This window comes from Tauraco erythrolophus, chromosome Z (assembly GCF_009769465.1).
Source record: "Tauraco erythrolophus isolate bTauEry1 chromosome Z, bTauEry1.pri, whole genome shotgun sequence".
Classification (NCBI taxonomy): Eukaryota; Metazoa; Chordata; class Aves; order Musophagiformes; family Musophagidae; genus Tauraco; species Tauraco erythrolophus.
This window is the reverse complement of record NC_141496.1, coordinates 64026315-64046162: the sequence shown is the minus strand read 5'-3', so window position 1 is coordinate 64046162 and position 19848 is coordinate 64026315. Positions and strand designations below refer to the sequence as shown.

At 42.7% G+C, this 19848-nt stretch overlaps 1 protein-coding gene across 5 annotated transcripts in view; it reads right to left on the bottom strand.

Annotated features, from left to right (window-relative positions):
- The window catches only part of PIGG (phosphatidylinositol glycan anchor biosynthesis class G (EMM blood group)), a 111005-nt gene extending 96406 nt beyond the window's left edge, over window positions 1–14599 (bottom strand). For 3 of the 5 annotated variants that reach the window (XM_086628848.1, XM_086628847.1, XM_086628851.1), the window contains exons 1-6: window positions 14440–14599; window positions 10699–10904; window positions 9064–9273; window positions 7352–7540; window positions 5740–5878; window positions 1780–1992 (exon numbers count right to left, since the gene is read on the bottom strand). In XM_086628848.1, the coding sequence (XP_086484974.1) occupies window positions 1780–1992; window positions 5740–5878; window positions 7352–7540; window positions 9064–9273; window positions 10699–10904; window positions 14440–14599 (1117 nt within the window). Of the gene's footprint in view, window positions 1–1779; window positions 1993–5739; window positions 5879–7351; window positions 7541–9063; window positions 9274–9984; window positions 10182–10698; window positions 10905–13926; window positions 13940–14439 lie in introns of those variants that run through there. The other 2 variants (XM_086628849.1, XM_086628850.1) reach the window with 2 other exon arrangements.
- Between the last annotated feature and the right edge of the window lie 5249 nt (window positions 14600–19848).

The window sequence follows — 19848 nt, the reverse complement described above, 5'->3', positions numbered from 1 at the left end:
CCCATCTGCTGTATCAGCTACTCATCCCAGTTCTGTATTGTGTGCAGACTTGCTGAGGAGGCACTCTGCCCCACCATCCAGGTGATTAATGAAGATGTTAAACAGCATCAGCCCCAGTGTCAAGCCCTGAGGTTGACCATTAGTGATGGGCCTCCAGGTGGACTCAGTGCTGCTGGTCACAACCCTGTGCACCCAGCAGCTGAGTCACTTTTCAGGACACCTCACTGTCCAGTTAGCTAGCCTGAACTGCAACATGCATAATGACTTCTTTGCAAGACAATCCCTTTCCTATAGGGATCACAACAGATAAGCATACATGTGCCTGTAGTGGGACAAGCGGGATGCTATTTATTACAGAATCTTATCTTCACTTAGAAGCCATCCAAAATAAAGGGCTGTTCATGCACGCTTTTAAGCTACATGCAGCATTAATCACTGAGTTAGTGAAATTTTGTTTAGTATTCCTAGGGCCTGGAGCAGCCACATCAATCAAACAACACTAAAGAAAGAGCACATCTCTTTTCCCTGCCAATCTTAACCATCCTGACCAAAGTGCTAAGCTACAGCCCTGCACACCTAGGACACTCTAAGAAAAACAAGACCCTCTAAGAAGTTTACAACAGCGAGAATTCACCTTAAGATCATAAAAAAAATAAATAAATCTACTACAATTTGCATCTAGTTCCATGTTAATAAGACTCTCCATTACTGAAAGGACAGAAATTAATCATGGATGCTTTGCCCCTCGACCCCTTTCCAGTAGGGTAGCAATTCTAATAGCAGTTTGCAGTCACAAGCAAGTAGCATAAAAATTTCTCACATTTCCATCCTCAGCAACTTTATTTCTCAGGTGAAAGCTACAAGTTGAAATGAAGCCATTCCCCGACAAAAATTAAATGAAAGTGAATATATAAGCCAGAAGTTGGTAGAAACCTCAGTCAGTTTCACCAGTGCTTGCAGAACTACTGTAAGATGGAGCTCTGTGTTGGAATCTTCAGTGACACAACCATGTCATGATGTTGAAAGATAATTAATTCTTGACCTACGTTATCCACTTTAATTATTCATAGCTGTAACAGAGCTCTTCATTCTCATCCAGCTATCCTCTGACTCAATTTTTTCACACAATTATCATATTAACTTGCTTACTTATATTGCAGTTTGTATTTTACTTCCTAATGAAATACTACATTTTGCTAGGTTTGGATTTTTTCCCCCACTTGTTTTTTACCTTTTCCTCCAAATACTCACACACACATATATATGCACACCTATATGTAGTTTTAATAAGCAGCTTTGCAGCTCTCAAAGTTCTTGTGCTAAGTAAATTCACACATAAGAATGAAATAAAAAAGATAACTTACCCTAAATTATTTCCCAGTTTTACTTGAAGCATCTTTTTATTCAAACTAGGAAGTTCACTCCGTTGTACTTTTCCTCCCATTAGCTCAGAATCAGTGCCCTAGGTAGGATACCTCACAAATAGCAGATATGAAACTACTGAGATTTAACTATACTGCCAGTTTTACTTTAATCTTACTCTTCCATCATTATTTCTGCTCTTTTACCTACTAGGAGTAGTACTGATCATTAAAAAACTTTACTCAGAGGTAGTGTGCCAGAGTAACTTAAAGATTGAACTCAGTATCACTTCTCTGAACACTGCTCTCAACTGAATAGCCAATTTGCAGTGCCATGCTATACTCTTGAACCTAAAAGCCTAAACAGTGTTATAAACAATCTCCTTTTGCACATATAACTTTTTTTTAGCTGATTTACCTTTTTCATACGCAGGTGTATTGTCTTGCAGCAGCCTGCTAAGCTGGAACCCATTCAAATGCACAAAACGCAGTTGTTCTCTCATTGTCTTGCCTCCCACAACTGGCAATATAAGGTTCCCAACACTGTTTCTTGAAATTGGTAGACCAAGACCTACTGCCAGTGTGCTAGCTAAATCAGTTTGTTGCACAAGTTCAGGTTGGGTTAGAGGACCTGGAATCAACCAAAAAAGGAAAAAGAATAAAAGAGAGAGGCAAAAAAATATGTCAATAACAGGCCCATTCTATTTCTCCAGAGACAGCCAGCATCTTATTAGTTTCAAAACTTTTTAAATGGTGTTAGATCAGCTGTTTCAAATGATCTAGAGAGAGCTGAGTGATTTTTTTTCAGTTGCTGTTCTCTGCTGTTGTAAAACCAAAATTTATTCAATACTCAGTGTTGTGCTTTACTCCAGCAGGTACATAAGCATCACACAGCCGCTCACTCACTCTTTCGCGACGGTGAGATGAAGAATTAAAAATAAAAAAGGCTAGAGGGTCAAGGCAAGGACAGGAGGGATCACTCACCAACTATGGTCACAGGCAAAACAGACTCAACTTGGGGAAAAAAAAAAAAATCAATTTAAGGTGCTATCAAACAAACCAGAGAGGAAAATCAGAGAAACAAAGCCAGATCTTAAAAACATCTTCCCCTCACCCCTCTCTTCTTACTGGCTCTACCCCCTCCCCCTGCAGCAGTGCAGGGGTACAGAGAACAGGGGTTGTGGTCACTTTGTCACACATTTCTGCTACTACTTCCTCCTCAGAGGGAGGGCTCCTCATACTCTTCCCCTGCTCCAACATGGGGTCCCTTCCCACAGGAGTCAATTCTCCATTAACTTCTCCCACATGGAGTCTTTCCCACAGGCTGCAGCTCTTCACGAACCGCTGTAGTGTGGGTCTCTCCTATGGGGTGCAGTCCTTCAGGAACAGACTGCTCCAGCATGAGATTCCCACGGAGTCATGGCTTCTTCAGGTGCAGCCACCTGCTCTGGCACAGTCTTTCACGGCCACAAGTCTTCACAGACTGCCCCAATCATTAATCTCCAGCTCCAGTGTGGGCTTCCCTTGGAGTCATGGCCTTCTTTGGGCACACCCACCTGCTCCAGCATGGGGTCCTCCAAGGCTGCAGGTGGATCTCTGCTCCACCGTTAAACTCCATAGGCTGCAGGGGGGCCACCTGTCATCTCACCATGGGCTGCAGGGGAATCTCAGCTCCGGCACACTTGCTCCTCATCCTTCCTCACTGACCTGGTGTCTGAAGTTGTTTCTCTCACACCCCACTCCTCTCTTCACTGCAACTGCACTGGGCCTGACCAGCCCAATGAACTCTGGTGGTCCTGACAGGACACATTCCACCCAGCAGGCATTCTAAGAGCAGGGAGCTTCAGAGCCCTCCAAGCTGCAGATGCCAGCAGTCGAGTGGCAGCAGCCCAGCCCACGCGTGAGGCCAGGGACCAGGCCTCCTGTCTCCCTCCTCTCTCTGCTGCAGGTCTCGTGCGGCGCAGGTTCCTTTGTCCCTTCTTAAATATGTTATTCACAGAGGTGCTGATTGGCTTGGCCCTGGCCAGAGGCGGGTCCAACGTGGAGCCCAGGAAGCTGCTATCAACTTCTCACAGGGGCCAGCCCTGTAGCCCCTTCTCCGCTACCAAAACCCCACCAGACGAACCCAACACACTCAGGAACTATCAATCTTCAATACTAGCAACGACTGTAAACACAATATGGATGTTATACAACCACAAGTAAGAAAGACATGGTTCAGGAGATCACCTTAATATCAAGTTGCAGCCTACATCCTAAGAAGGTTTGATAACTTTTACCTTGGAAAGAATAGAAAGCACTACAGTAGATTAATTTAATGCTTGAGCAAAGAATGAGAATCTAAAATAATGCTGACAGCATTCTAGAAGCTTCTCGATATAGAAACAACAGCTCAAGATTTAATTAATATCAGGTTGCTAGGCAAACAGAATTAGAGGTCAGCTAAAGAATCTTAAGGCACAAGCCCATGGCTCCATGCAGGCAACTCCAGTGATTTTTAAAGGGTTCTGTGCAGGATACCATTACCTTACTGCAGGTAAGCCCTCAGTCTCACAGACATCTACACTCATGAACGATTTCACTAACGTAGGTAAGTAACCCTTTGTTCAAGATTGTCTTGCCAATTGTTTCTTTGTGTGCTTTACTAGTTACATAACAGTGTTCTTCTATTATGCTCTTACTTCATTCTCCTTGTAACTCCAGGCATTGTTTTGTCTTCAGTACAGTACAGAAAGAATTCTATATACAGTGTTTATTACTCTCAAGTCTCACTTTAAGAGCAAGAGAACTCTCATTTCTTACGTAGCTCTGATTAATCCCATACTTGTACAGAATGTCATCTATAATCCCTAATGCCGCCTTGCATGAATGCCTGTATGTCAGCAGTTTTCAGATTTCATCCTTACAGGCAAGCTCTTAACTGGTTAAAAAAAAGCCAAACTACCAAATGCGTTTAGCCAATGGTGGGTGACACATCTCTGTAGAAGGCTACACAAGTAATATTCTGACAGCATACTAAATACAAAAGCCCACAGGATTACTATTTTGAGGTCTACCAAATTAACTAGAGTACATTTTGTTTACAGTAGGATCATAAGAAGCAGTCACTAGAATTCTGATTACTGTAGCAATGAGAGGCAAGCTGATGGATATTTACATGGGCATCATTAGAAATCACAAACTCAATTCCCAGAAGACAGGTGAATAGATATATTTCACTGTATTGTAAAAACCGCACATTCAGTTTAAACCTAACAGAAACTAATCCCAATGAACAAGAAATTGCATTTACAGAATCTTTACTCTTGTGGCCTGGTTGTCGACACATACCGGTGAAATTTATAAACCCCGAACTTACCTTAGAGCTTTGGTCAGCTCTTGACTTTGTTTTGGTTTTATATCTGAAAAGAATTATGACTCCTCAAGCAATGCTTTCTATTGCAGCTGGGTAACAGCTTTATAAATGACAGATAAATGTACTTCCACTGTGCTGCAGGAACCTCCAGCAAGATAAACAAGACAAGGTTTTGCAAACAAGCTTTAAAAGCAAGGAAATCAGATGGAAATGAGCAAGAGGCAGAATGAAAAGTAGAGGGAAGTATTATTTTGAAGAAAATATTTACTCCTGGTATAACCATATTTTACCAATTCATTCAGTCAAGGAATTTATTTAAGCAAGACTCTACAAATTAGGCTAAAAATTCTCTACCACACCATTCCCTTCTTGCCTCTTACCTTAAGCTGTATTATACAAGTAGATAATGAGTTTCAGAAACAGATAAACTCACGTCAATGATTTAAAACTAACTGCCTGGCCAATACATTAAATACACTCATGCTCCATATTCTTTCCTTAACGCTTAGCAATCAATAGTGATTTTTCACTGCTGTCATCTCTCACCCTTCCACAACAGCAATTCCTCCTCTTTCCCATTACTCTCAGTATGAGAAATTGTCATTCACTCCTTTATCCTGGCTGGCTGAGAGAAGAATGGAGTCCAGGGAAATACTCTGGCTAAGACAAAACTTAAAACTTACTTCAAATAGGATTTTTCACTTCTAACCCTATCCATTTACCAGTACCCCAGGATCCTGGCAACAGATATCATTAGCTCTCAACATTCAGGTAGGACAGCGCCGCAAAAGGTTATCGTCCGAGATATACCCAATTCTCTCAGCGGTTACAAACCTTAAGTTATAGTTTCACCATGACACAGACACAAACTCTGGCTAAATCCAGAGTTTCAGGGCACACAGAATGGGCCTTCACAGATATCTGTAGAACCAATCAAAGCACTTTTCAGGAAGAATTCTAGAGCTAATACGTATTAGAGATGGCAACATGTTCCAAAAAACATCAAGCTTCTTTGATCCTTACCACTTCTCTTTTCAAAAGTAGAGCTGATAAACAGCAGTGGTGTGTGCACTTCTCCTTCTGAAGAACCACCATGACTACCTGTTTCAGACATGCCATGATCCCCACAAACAACCAGCAAATTGGGCAGAGAAGCTTCTTCCTGCAAGTCACAGAAATAAATTTAAGGTGCATATATACGATGCTTCACTACCTTTATCATTTTCACACATTAATATTTCTCAAAATAAATTCAATTTTTTAAATTGGCTCACAACACCTGGGGAAGATTACAAGAGATGCCTGCAACTAAGTGTTATGCAACAATATTCATTGTTAACAGTTAAGACACGCATACATATCTAACATACTTGTCAGTATGTCACAAAACCACAGAAGAGCTTTAAAAAAACCCCTCATTTACAGAGTCACAAGAAACTGACTGAAGGATTAAACAAAGGTCATCACACTGTGGGAAGAACATCAGGAGCCCAGGAGCTGTAGCATTAACAGAGAAGTATTCCCCCACTCCATTTCTTCAGCTTGAGTTTTTAATAAAATAGGAATGCAGAATTATTAATATTGTAAATATTAAGAGAAGAGAAATTTAATATAAAAATATAATGTTATTTCTAATAGTCTCTAGTCTCTCAAGCGCTTTTGGGGTAGAAGTTTGACATGACTGATGTCAAATTATGGTTATTTTTCTGACGAAAGAGAAACAGAAGCATAAGTAAGGCCTGTCCAACAATTTTGAGCTAACAAATCAAAGACAGTAGAAAATAAATACTATCATTCCATAACAAAGCAACTTTTTGTCCTCTCTAGTTATTACCAGTACTTGTTGGATCCAAAAGTAAAGTGCTTTTACCATTTCTGTATTCTAAAACTGAGACAAAAGCTGGCATATAGTTGGCAAAAGCAAAATATACTAAGAAACTGCAGGAAAACCACTGCAAGGTTCATGAGATTATAACTTCCTCAAGCAGGATTTAACTTCTCTTTTCATACAGTGGTGGTATCCATTTGTCTAAAAATACTATAGGAATTTTATGAGCAGTTATTCTGAATTGCAGTTGCCAAAAACAAACAAGAAAAAGCCTTCAGGTATTTCAACATCCAGACTATTTAGGTAAGTGACACCCTATATTTCCAGATCTAAAAACAGATTCAGATTTGGTAACTTATGTGCTACTTTTAGTGTAAGAAAAATCCTGTTTACAACCACCATTTCCATTTGAATCTTTCTGACATCTAAGAATTAGGTATGCCTTCACAATTGTAGAAATCAGAGCCTTTAGCCGTATATGCCATTATTCCTTCTGCTAAATTTCATCACCAGAAAGCACACCAACCACCATATTAATTCATGAGTGGTAAGTGAGTTTTGGCAGGCATTCCTCTCCTCTTCCTACAGCTGTTCAGAAGAGACTGTTAACAGATGTTACTAACGTCAGCCAGTAAATCCTTAGAAATACCACACTACATTGTTAACTGAGGAATGGCCAAGGCAGGAAAGGAACAGAAGAATACTTGCTTTGTTCTAAGAATAAACAAGCTACCACCCACAAACAAGCAAGCACTTCAAAGTTAGTCCACAACTAACAGACATTGATCCAAGAAGGAGCTATATTACCTTTGAAAGAAGAGAAATATGAATCTTCTTCAGGATGTTATCCATTTCACGAAGTTTTGGTCCTACTAACGGGCTGTTTGGCCCAGTCATATGTCCAATATGGTCCAACCCCAAGTAATGTAGTATTAGGAGATCCCAGTCTTCTCTCTTTAACACTTTATCCAAATGCCTGGTAACATTATCATCAACCTCAAAAAAAAAAAAAAAAGGAAAAAAATTAAAAGGTAAAAATAATTTCCTTCTTGTAAAATACATAGAAAAAAATCAGATAGTACTACCCATGAAAATTCTGTAGAAGCTGATGAGAATTACAGTCACTCACAATGCTAACAAGACAAAAAAAAATCAGATTGATTAGTTCAACGCCAGGCAGTCAAAAAAAAAATCTGTCTTACAAAACAGATTCTTCATCCCATTTCACTTTTTTTCTGGTTATGAGGCATTAGATTACATACAAATGGAGAAAACAGGTTGTCATGCTTCCAGCAATAGTTTTAAAAACTGTTTCAAGAAATTTTCAGTCACTTTCATCCTTTACACTCCTGATTTATCACTTTACAAGAAGCAGGTACAGGGAAAAGCCTTTCTTTGGTGCTTGGAAGTAAAGGGTAAAAAACTCACTCCTGCTTTTTCAATTCAATTATTGCTACTGTGCAAACATAAAAAGATTGTACTTGCTGTGTGAAAAAGAACTGACCACGTAGCAAGAAAGAAAAATTATTTGAAAAGTGCTATTTGGGGCCTAACTCACATTTCACATGCTTAGGTTGACAACCTATTTTTAGTTGCATATATTTCTCCCTGGTTATTAAAAATCCTTACAAAGCTCCATATGCATTGCCGCTTTGTTGACTCTGCATATAAATGTCTAAAGAACTATAAAGAGCTTTCTGTTTCATGGACTATATTCAGAAAGCACAAAGACTGCATAAAAGGCTTGACAGCCTTATAAAACCACAGACCCAGCAGCATGTTTGCATTTTTCCACTCCATGTTGAAGCTTCTGCAACTCTTATTAGAGTAACTAATTACAAGTGTCTTCCAATTTACGTCAGGTCAATCTAACTTCCTCAAACATGATAACAAAATATTTAACGTCAGTAGCAGCAGGTCGATGGCCTGAGGTTTTACAAATCGTAAAGGTTCAAGATATGAAACAAAACTGCCAAACCATTTACTCTTGTAAGTGTGCCTAGCATCATAATCTTCATAATTTGTTTCATTTACTTGCTATGCCCCCTCATTGACAACATACTGAAACATTACTCATATGGCAACTACAAAAGCAATACAATACTACAGAAAGTTTGCCTTGAAGAGACCAAGATTACATATTAATGGGCCTTTTAAAGATGGCATATCCTAATATAAATGTGATAGTAAACTGGAAACATGGATAGTGAAATTTTTAAACAAAGCAAGCAGTCTAACTTCCTGCCACAAGTTTTGTGAGAATATCATACAGTAACAAACTGTGTTACTGTATAACTTCCCTAAATGTATCATCCAAACGCTTCCCACAGCATAAGCATGAGGAACTGAAATGCTTAGCTCTACAATGCAAACACTGAGAACACAGACAAATCCAACTTCTATTTAATTGCCAGGTTTGCGTTTCAGAACAAGGATGGTTTTACTCACTTATTCTTAGAAGTTGCCACTACGTATTTGTACTCGCACTATTTAACTTGAGATTATACAAAGCCTCTCACCTCTGTAAAGTCTGACACAAAAAAGGATGTTGTTCCGTCATATTCCACAAAATGTTTTGGAAACAATTTAACCCAAGTATCATCACCGTAAAAGATTATTCTTTTCCCAGCTGTTTTTGCCTGCCATATCAGATTGTCATCCAACAGAGCTGGAGAATTGAGGTTCACAATAACATCAATGAAACCAGGTATGCTACCGGTCATCAAAGCCTACATAAAACAATAAAAGATACATGTTAACAGAAACCAAAAAGTTTCCAGAGCTCAGAAGACAGTATTAGTGTAAGAGGAAGCAATGAAGCGGAGGGGAGAGAAATTACACTTCCAATAAAGAAACATAATAAAGTAAAATAATGCAGGAGCTGCTGTGGCACATCACATCACCTGACACAACACAGTGATAGCTGATGTCACAGAATCACAGAATGTTAGGGATTGGAAGGGACCTCAAAGGATCATCTAGGCAAATCGCCCTGCCGGAGCAGGACCACCTAGATCAGATCACACAAGAACATGTCCAGGTGGGTTTTGAACATCTCCAGAGAAGGAGATTCCACAACCTCTCTGGGCAGCCCGTTCCAGTGTTCTGTTACCCTTACTGGGAAGAAGTTCTTCCTCATGTTTAAGCGGAACCTCCTGTGTTCCAGCTTATATCCATTTCCCCTTGTCCTAATTGGATGCCAGTGAGAAGAGCCGTCAGAGAATAACTGCTTCACAGAAAGGTAAAAATAGTATTTTCTTCATTAGTGGACAGCAAAATGACTATGTATGCCACTTGAAATTCGCTTCATTTACTGGTCATTAAACCACCAAAAGGATGGTTTACAAGGCCTGAGTAAACTGACTTAACACAACAACAATGGTAGCACACTCAAAACAGTAATTAAGAATCTTCTGGAAAATGTAATGAAACCCACCTACCAAGAGTTATCAGACTGTAACCCTCTCACTGGCCTTCTAGCTGACCACTCTCTCAGCTTCTTCAATGCAAGAAATGTCACTGAGATCCATCACTAAGGAACCTGGATAATCAAGTATTATGATGACACAGCCACAATTCCTCTTTTAGTTACCTGGAACTTGGCACAATTTTCTTTTTACGCTCTGCAAAAACATCCCTGTGATAAAATACATTTACACTAAACTGGATTTCTTATCAGAATTTACAAGAACACAGACAAATATCAACAGAAATGGTCTTGGATAGAAGACAACTGGAAAATTTGGCAACTGAGAGGCTGCTACTGTGATTACAAATGCCAATCATTTAAGCCTGTACTAGAGCCTTAACTGCCCTTAACTGATTTTCACAGACCTTCCCACCACAGAGCTACCAAATAAAGGAACAAAACAAGGAAAGCAACTTAAGTGGAAGCTGACACCTCTTCGTCTTACTCAGTCTGACTATGTTCCTTAGATCCCTGACCTGACCTTTCCTGTGGGAAAGCACCTCTGGGCTATGACAAATCAGGACTCTATCACATACACTACTACAGCAAAGCAAGTTTCAGCTGCAAATTGCGGTAACGCAGCAAACCGGCCCTTTATGCCAACTCTGAGTACATGAAACCACCTAGCCTTCAAAACTTTCTCAAATAAAACCACTCTAAATGAAAAAAAAAAACAACCACTGACCTTAATTCGAGGCATAGTCACAGTGGGTGGCTTCGCTTCAGCAATGAAACTGTAGGATGTCCCTTTTTCAACAACTTGTGTAGTATACGGCATGAACTGTTTACCTTTGGATCCAAACACAAAGTCGTCTCTCAAAGCATCTATCAGAACAATGACAACTTTTTTGAAAAGTGGTGGTGGAATTTTGGTCCAGTTCGAAACCATTCCTAAACAACAAAAAAGTGTATATAAAAGTCAACAAACTTCAACAATGGCTTGACAGAAGTAAAACGACAATTTCACCACAGAAATGAGTGCTTTCAACTTCTTTATTATCTTTACATTCAGAAGCAAGAAGTTGCAAACAATAGCAAACATGAGACGGAATCAGAGGAAGCTGAGTTTTCAGGCCATCCAGCACAGGAATGACACAACAACAATAACAACAAAAAATCCAACCGAGCATCTAGGAAGGAAAATAAACTGTGAATGGAATGAACAATGTGAAGTTGGGAGAGCTAAGAAAAGCTTTGAAATGGAGGACGTTCAAGGAATGAGAAGGGATAGCTGCTGCCTTCTCTCTGGTTTATTTAGTAAAGCTGAACTACATATATCCGACTGACTATTTTTGTTAGAAAAAAGATGCAGCATTCATCTGTGCTAATGCAATCTGATGTGCAGAACTGGATATCTCAAGCAACGCCTCTCAATCAAATCCCACCACAAGAGAGCAGGAAAATTACAAAGAAATAAACAGTTTCACTAAAACTTGAAGTGAAAAGATTTCTGCACACTCGGGCCCCTCAAGGTAGAAGACTGCATGTCAGGATAGTTCAGTGACGCCAGCTGCAGGGACAAAATCCAATTCCAGAATCCCCTGAACAGGCTATGTGGGCAGGCACAGAAAAATTGCTGCTGTACATCAGGAAGAAGGCAGTGTCCTCCCTTCAAGCCCACCTCTTTCTCTTGAGTGGGCTTAATGCTGGCCACAGCAACTCTTCGTTTGCATTGAGCTTGGTCCACACAGTGACATTTAGCTTTTACAGCACCAGTTTTTGGCCCAGCCTCCACAGGTCCCATATCTCTATCAGGAAAAATCACAGAAGGACAAAACAGAAGCAGAATGGATTCTACCCACAGATCTCTACTCAGACAGCATTGTGGCGAATCACCTTCTCAGTACATGCATTATATAAAGTTACGGGGTTTTGCACTCCTTTTAGAGTCAAATGTGTTTCTGAATAAGTGATTGACAATCTGGAAAGATCACAGATAATGATGTGCCTAACAAGAGAACCTCAAAAACTATACTTTTAGGTACATAGATAAGCATCAACAAAATAACATTCACAGACTAATGATTTTTCCAGACAAGGAAACTGGGGAGGGGGCACAGCAGGAGGAAGAAGGAAATCTCAACAAAAACAAAATGCTAACTGTTAGCAACCCTGATTAAAATGATAATGTTGTTTTTCCAGGACTTGAATTATCAACATAGCAGGCACGCTTTGGTTCTCAATGAAAAACAAGAAGGCACAACTGGATGTACTGTACAGTTAGTTCAATCTTTCTCATAATTCACTCCTATCCACTTGCTTAGGGAAACAAAACTTGCTGAACACCAAAAATGTTCAGATCACAAACATACACCCTCCTCACAACTCCGTCCTACAGTGTTACTCATCAGTAAGTCAAAGTACCAACAAGTGCAAAGGAATAAGGATTCTATTACAAGCCACCTGAAAATACTTATTATAAAAGAGCTAAAGCAACACGTTGTGCAGCTCTTGGTATGCAGCATGCTTATTTATCCCTGCTACAGTTATTTAGAAAACAGTTACTTTAAATGAAGCTGAACTTCTGTAAGCAGTGAACAAAACCATAGGTTCTACAGAAAACTTACCACAATGATGTGTTGCAAGGATTCAGGAGCATATAAGCAACTGCAGAATTTTACCAGTTGTCCCACATACAAGACAGCATGGATTCAATGGCAGTCAGAGCTCACAAAGTGAAACATTCAGGAAATACAGAAGGACTGAAGAAATATTCTTTCCTGAGCAGACCTAAAGTAGGCTGAATGCCTTCTGTGTCATGGTTCAGTGAGAAATTCCCTGCCTTTAGAGTTTATCATTCAGACCAAGAGATCACTGCAAGCAAATCGTAACCCAAGAACTACAAAAAGGAAGCATTCTTCCAATGTCGCTTTCATTTTTGCCTACCTATACCTAGGATTACTAGTGACATGTCTAAATTTAAACCGTTTGTAGAGCCCTGTGGTACACATCTATACTCTTCAACTCAAACCAGTCTTTTCAAAATCCAACTGTCTGACATTTCCACCCACGTCTCCCTCCATGTTAGTCTCCTGCTAATAATCGCATGTGAATCCGACATTTCACTCACAGCAGCTTATCAAACACCTCTGACAGTCTGGGTGGTCTCCAGCTAAAACGCAAGCTGTCATTTGGAAGCCAGTCACTCAGTTCTTTTACCAGATTAGATACTTTCAGTGTTCCTGCTTAACGGACACCAGCAGACCATGCTTTAAATTACACAACCTTCTCCTCCCTCCACTGTTTCTCGCAAGGTATCTAAGCCTGTCCCAACACGCATAATGTCATAGCCTTTAGAAGAATTAACAATAACAAGCAGCTAAATACCCAGTTTGGCAGTTACAGTCCTGTTCCATCAAGTTAACCACAAATAGATGTCCCAAGAAAGAGCTTTGTATGAGCAAAACACTACTCAATTCAGCTATCCACTGAACCTAAAGTTTCACCACCCCACAAGCTCCAAACACTGGTGAAGAATACTTCCTCAAGTACACATATCTCTTCTCCACATTATTTTAATACAACTTGTGACTGGACATAGAAGACAGCTACGTACTGGCACGTCCTCTACCAAGTCTTCATTAGAAAGATGCCAGGAAACTTTGGTTTCACCATTTCAGCTAAGGAATACAGCAGGACCTGTAGAGACCACGATTTCAGAGAAACGGTAATGGACAGTAATATTGCGCATTCTGCGATCTGAGGGAAACTGTGATGGAAACCAGCATTACTACGGTTGCTTTCCTCACAACTGAAGTGTTAAAGTCCGGCTAAAGTGGCATTGAGACACTCATACACCACAGCGAGCACCACAGTCACAACGATTCTCAGGCACAACACAACCAGTAAGTTAACAGAGCAAGTACGTGAAGCATCGTAACTGAAATGGCATTATTTAATGCCAGCGACTTACCATTCAAGAGTGTGGGTAGGACGGCTGAATCAGAGACAGAGGACGGGGAACAGAACGACAGAAAAGCACACCCTCCAAGAATGCGACAGTTGATGCTTAAGGCTTTTCGAGACGGCGAGCAGACGCCGCTAGCAGCGATCGGTAACCCCATGCAAAACTAGCCAAGTTCTAAACAATTTCGGGAACAGGTCTGTAAACACGACGGCGGTACAGAGAGCCGCCCTGGAGCACCGAGGGGCCTCACCGCACGGGGCTCGCCTCGGCGGCCCCCGCCTCTGCGGCCTCTCGACACGAGAGGCCCAGCGCAAACCGACGGCGGCAGACGCGACGGTGAGCGGCGAGGCCCTCAGCGCGGCCGGGGCTCCGCCGCCGCGTCCCTCATCCCGCCGGGCACCGACGGGGCCGAGCAGGCCGGGGCGGGGGTCACCGCGGATGGCCAGGAGCCGCCCGCGCTGCGCCGCGGGGCAGGGAGCCGCCTCGGCGATGAAGAGAGGGGCGGACTGCTCGAATTACCTGGGCCGGGCGGGGCTGGTTCGGCGGGAGCGTCCCCGCGGGCCTCTCTGCGGGGCAGGGACCTGACGGGCACCGGGAAGAAGCCGCGGAGGAACAGCGCGACCCCCAGGACCTCCACCAGGAGGCAGGAGGAAGCGAAGACACCCGAGCGCAGCCGCATCCTCCCGCGGCGGCGCCGACCTCCGCCGGGGCCCGCTCCTCCGGCCCTCCGCGGCGGCTTCCGCGGCGCTGCGCGGCGCGGAGCTCTGCCCCTCCCCCTTCTCCCCGCCCCTCCTTCGCCGCCGGCCAACCAGCGGCCACGGCAGCTGCCCGGCTGAGCCCTGCTATTGGCTGGCGGCCCGTCGAGCCCTCCGGGAGCGGTGTGACGCCGGGCCGGAAGTGGATCTGGAAGCGCGCGCGAGCGGGGCGCGGCCTCACCGGAGTGCCCGCCCTGCGGGGCCCGTCGCGGGAGGAGGCGGCGCTCCGCGCCCCGGGGAGGTGCTAGCGCGGGCGGCGGAGGGCCGCGGCATTAGGGGCTGGTAGCGGCAGGCTGCGCCGGGCTGGCGCGCTGCCTCGTCTTGCGACAGCGGGGCGGGGCCGTCGCGGAAAAGGAAAAGGAAAAGGGAAAGAGTCCCGAGGCGTCAGGGCCGCAGCTTCCCGCGAGTAGCTTGTGCTGCGGCCGCTTGATCGTGCAGCCCGTGTTGAGCGCTGGGGTTGGCCTCGGAAACTAGCAGTGCTGCGAGCTGCTTCCTCTGAAACACGGGTCTGAAGCCTGAGCTGTAGTGACGGCGAGATGGGATGTAAAGTTGCAGCCAAGGGGGCGTGGCAAGTGCGGCAGGAAGCCGAAGTGACTGTTGCAGGTGTTTGGCAAGCAGCATTAATTCCACACCACCCCACCCCACCTTTTTAATAATTATGAATAGGAGTAACCTTTCAACCGTTCCTTTCTGTTGGAAAGGAAACTGACTGTAGCAGGCAGGTCATGGCAGATGAAAGAGGAGAAAATACATTTTAAAAGGCTTTGTTTTTGTGAATAAGGAAATAAAGGACATTCTGCAAAGCGTAGCTGTGTTGGTACTGGTCTCGCTCTGCTCATTGACATAAGAAGATTGCTTCAAAGCTCAAAATTTCATTCCTCCGAGCAAGACTACTCATATGTCCCACCTTTTTTTCTATAAATATGTGGGGGTTTTTTTTCAGCATACGTAAAAAGTCCTTAACGTTACCTTTGAGTAGCACGTTTTTCCCTCATCTGCCAAGTACAGTGCCTCACCAGCCGCAGACTGCCCGTGCCAGTCGCCATCCTGGGCTTAATTCCTTATGGTCTGTTAGCAGACAAAGCTGCACTGCAACAGTGTGATGCCAGTGCAGAACCTCACCTGTTTACAGCCATCATCCCCTAGCTGTGTATATGTCGAAGTGATTCTACAAGCACCATAGAACTGGGCTACAGAGCAATTTTCCTGCTGGGTCAATTTCCCTCAACACAAAGTAAGATATGCTTTGTGTAAGGACAGGCTAAATGCATTGTACCGTGCTTTTAAGAGTGTTTTCCCACTTAAGTTGGTCAGTTTCTGCTTTCACTGCCGGTTTTTACTGGCCAACTGTTCATACTGGGCTTTGCAACATCTGTCGTTGGGCCAAGCTGCCTTGATACGAAAGGCATGTATCAGTGGGTTTGGGATAAAAGCATCATATAACTTCCTATCCTTCCAAGCTTTTCCTAGGGCCTGCAAATACAGAGAAGAAATCAAGGAGCCCATGCCCTGTGGGCCCGTGCTGTTTACAGGGCAGATTGGTTAATACATCCCTGTGCACTGCTGCGTTAAGGCCACTTAATGAGTGCTTTTTCTGGTCCCTCGTAGAATGTTTTGCAATGGAAGGAGCCCTACAGATGGTCTAGTTCCAACTCCCTTGCCACGGGCAGGGACACCTACTAGATCAGATTGCTCCAATCCTCATCCAGCTTGGCTTAGCCTCATCCAACCTGGCCTCTTAACCACCTTGTGCTTCTACTCAGGCTGCTTCTAACATTTCTATTTCCTAAGAAGATGCAAAGCCGTTGTGTTACAAAGAAATTCTATTTTTGTAGATACAGTTCGGTTATTTCTCTCCAGAAATGTGGCTTTCAAGGCCCAGGAGAGTTAGTATTCAGTAATTAACTGCAGCTGACCGTGGACAGTGCAATGAAATTCAGAGAGAATGCGTAGGGCTTTAAATCAGTAGGAAAGGGCAAAAGGAAATTTCGGCTGTTAATCCAGGTCATTGTGTGTGTGCTTCAAGCTCTAAAATGTCTTTAGGTAACAGGCATCAAAGTTACATTATTTGTACATGCAGAAAAGCTGTGTTTGTTTCTTTTTTGTGGGCATTTTCTGCTTTCCTTTAGACGTTGAACTAGTGAGTGAGACTGTCCAAGCATAAAATAGGAAAGGTTAACTCTACTAACAAATATAAAGCACACTAATTTAGGCAGTGTTCAAAAATAGCAAAACGGCAACTAAGAAATGTCTGTCTTCTTTTTATTTCCTGGGCAAATATTACAGCACTTTCCTTTTCGGGAAGAAGGTGGAAATTCCCTGAACACTGCAACTTTCTCCATGGTTCATACCTTCAGATTCCCAACTGAGATTGTAATTTCTATGTTCAACAAAATGATTTCTCTGCAAACATAAATACACTAGCTGGCATGTGGTTCACAGTCTCCAGGACCTATCTTCGGGCATTTACTGAGTAGCATCACCATTTGGCAAGTTCTTGCAGCGTGCTTTCCAGTTCATTATTATTGCACTTGACTGCAGGCATCAAATATCTAAGAAAAAATTCTGAGTGCTGCACAAGACTTTAGATCTGACTAATTGTCTATAAGCGTATGAGTATATTATAGCATAATGTACTCACAATTGCTGCTGTGTGTCTGTGGCCATTTTACAAGCTTTTGGGTGTAACATCTCCCGTCGTGCATGACAGATTCATGCCCTGTGAGAACTGGTCATTCTATGAGAATTCGGAAAAAAATGTTTCTGTGCTCCTCATTTTGTAAGGATACAAACAATGTTGTGGGCAACAATTTATGCCAAGGGCGCTGACTAAGTCAAATAGCCTTTAGAAGGTTAAATGTTCGTGTCAGAGTGTCAGGAAAGGTGGTGCAGTAAAGGGCAACTCATGCCACTCAGAAGGCTGTCATGTCATCCGAGCCAGCAAGCGTCTTAAAGCACAGTGCAACTCATCCCCCTGGGAGATGAATCTGCATCTTTCTCTGCAGGAGCAGCACATTGCTGCTGCCGGTGTTGTGAAGAGCCACTCAAGCAAGCTTACCTCTCTGTGTCTTGAGGAAGAAGAAGGAATTTAAGGACTGCCTAGCCCTCCCTAGAACCATTGCCCCAAACCTTTTGAGAATTCAGCAGACAGAAAGCCAACCAAGCCTTCTCTTCACCAGGCCATAGCACTGGTTCCTCTAAACCAGTAGGAACACATTTTGGTGAAGGTCTTTGCAACCAAGACTTAATGCAGCCAGGTGACGTTTAGTTAATCTCTCTGGCATCCCTCAAGGCTTTAGAATAATAAGAATAGTAAGGCTTTTCTTTAGAATGAAGAAATGGGGAACAATTAAAAAGCAAATAAGACAAAAAGTTGTTGTGTCCCATGAGGGAGGAGCACACCACCTTCCAACAGTCTCTATGTCCTCTGCCAGTGCTTTATGAAATGCTGCACATGTTAGTCAATATCCAGCACGTCTGCTTCCCCAGTTCCTTTTCTTCCAATTCTTTCACTTCTTATGTTTCACATTTCGACTGGAAAAAAAGAATGGGCCAATCCTCCCCTGTCCTCTAGTTTCAAATACAGCCAATATGCAGCAAGTTTCCTCAGGTTCTTTTTCTTCTTTTCTCTTCTTTTCCCTAACCTGATTTTGATTGATTCCCTTATAGTCTTGCTCTCAGGTGCCTTTACCTGCTGTTAAGTTAATAACTTCCAGGGATCTGCAGCTTACCACCTTGCTCTTTGAACTGCCTCCGTCAGGTATTGTCCTTCTCTAGCCCTAATTTAACAGGATTTCACATGCGAGCGTGTGTGTTTGTGTGAAACCTGCACATTTCTCCCGAGCTTAACAGGCCAAGTATGTCAACATCTCATCCTGGTGGTTTAAACAAGAATCCTTTTTCTGTAATCACAGTGATACTTCTTAAGCTTGTTCCTAATGCATTCAGTGCTGTATTGGGGAACACACAGGAGGAGCAGGAGTGAGGACAGTGGCAAAATTGACCGGTATTAGTAAAAGCCACCGTTTTTACATACAAGGGGTGTGTAGCATATCGGTTAAGTGAAGCTTAAGTAATAAGAAAAAAGACTTTCCAAGATGATCTGACACTCTGAAAGTACTACTATGTAGTTAGAAATCCAGAAGGATACATAGTAATTTTTCTGTCCTATTATTTCTCCATTCTTCAGTACTTGGCAATTTGAATGTATGTCAGGTCTCTGCTGGTTTTAAGCTGTGGTAAAACATCAGAAAAGGTTATCAAAGACTGTCTACTGAAGTGTGAATCTCTCTTCTCTGTTCTGGTGCACTGCAAAGTCTCCAGAGGTTTGTAGTTGCTGAGGCAAAAGACAATGCAGAAGCACTGTCATTGTAGACCCTGCTTCTCAGATCTTGAGACCAAATGAGAATTTCTGCACATAGAGGAGAACTAAACAGCAAAAATATATTAAAAAATAATTCAATAGCTTCGTCTGCGTCAAATAATTTATTGTCTATCTTTACACACACGTGTGTGTGCACACATGCACAGAGTCTACCTTCAGGTTTACTTTGAAGACCATGATTGCAGAGTTCATGGGAGTTGAGATTGAGGCAGCCAAGGATCACTGAAGAAGATAACCCCTGATAACCCCTCAGGTGGTGGGCTCTAGGAAGTCAAAGTCTGTTTTGTTTCTGAAGACTGCAGACTTGCTCCTTGCTCCGGTATGAAATTACTTGCTTCGAAAGGGGAAGCAAAGCTGCAGAACAACAACTAATTGAAGAAAGAGGATGCTCATTAGTTTCCCCCGGAGCCTTGCACTCAAAGCTTACGCTGCTTAGTAGCAATATCTCTACCTCCTTTTCTCTACACAGAGTTGTATAGCGATGTGAACAGTCATCATTCCTGTTTAAGAAAGACCTGGCTTTAGAACTGCATTTGTGCTCCCATCCAGGCAGGTTGTCTGAGAGCTGCAAGCGTAGACTCCAATTGCTGAGCCAGATCCTCACATGTGCTGCTGGTTAGAATGGATCTTGGGATGGTCTGACCCAGTGTTAGTTTTTCTTTCAGTCTAAATGGGCTAGATAAAACATGTATGAAAAAGAATAAATCCTCAGGGAAAACATACAAAACCACTTAAGTAGATGGACTGATTCTGGTGGTATAAATGTCCGAAACCGCCCAAACATCAGCA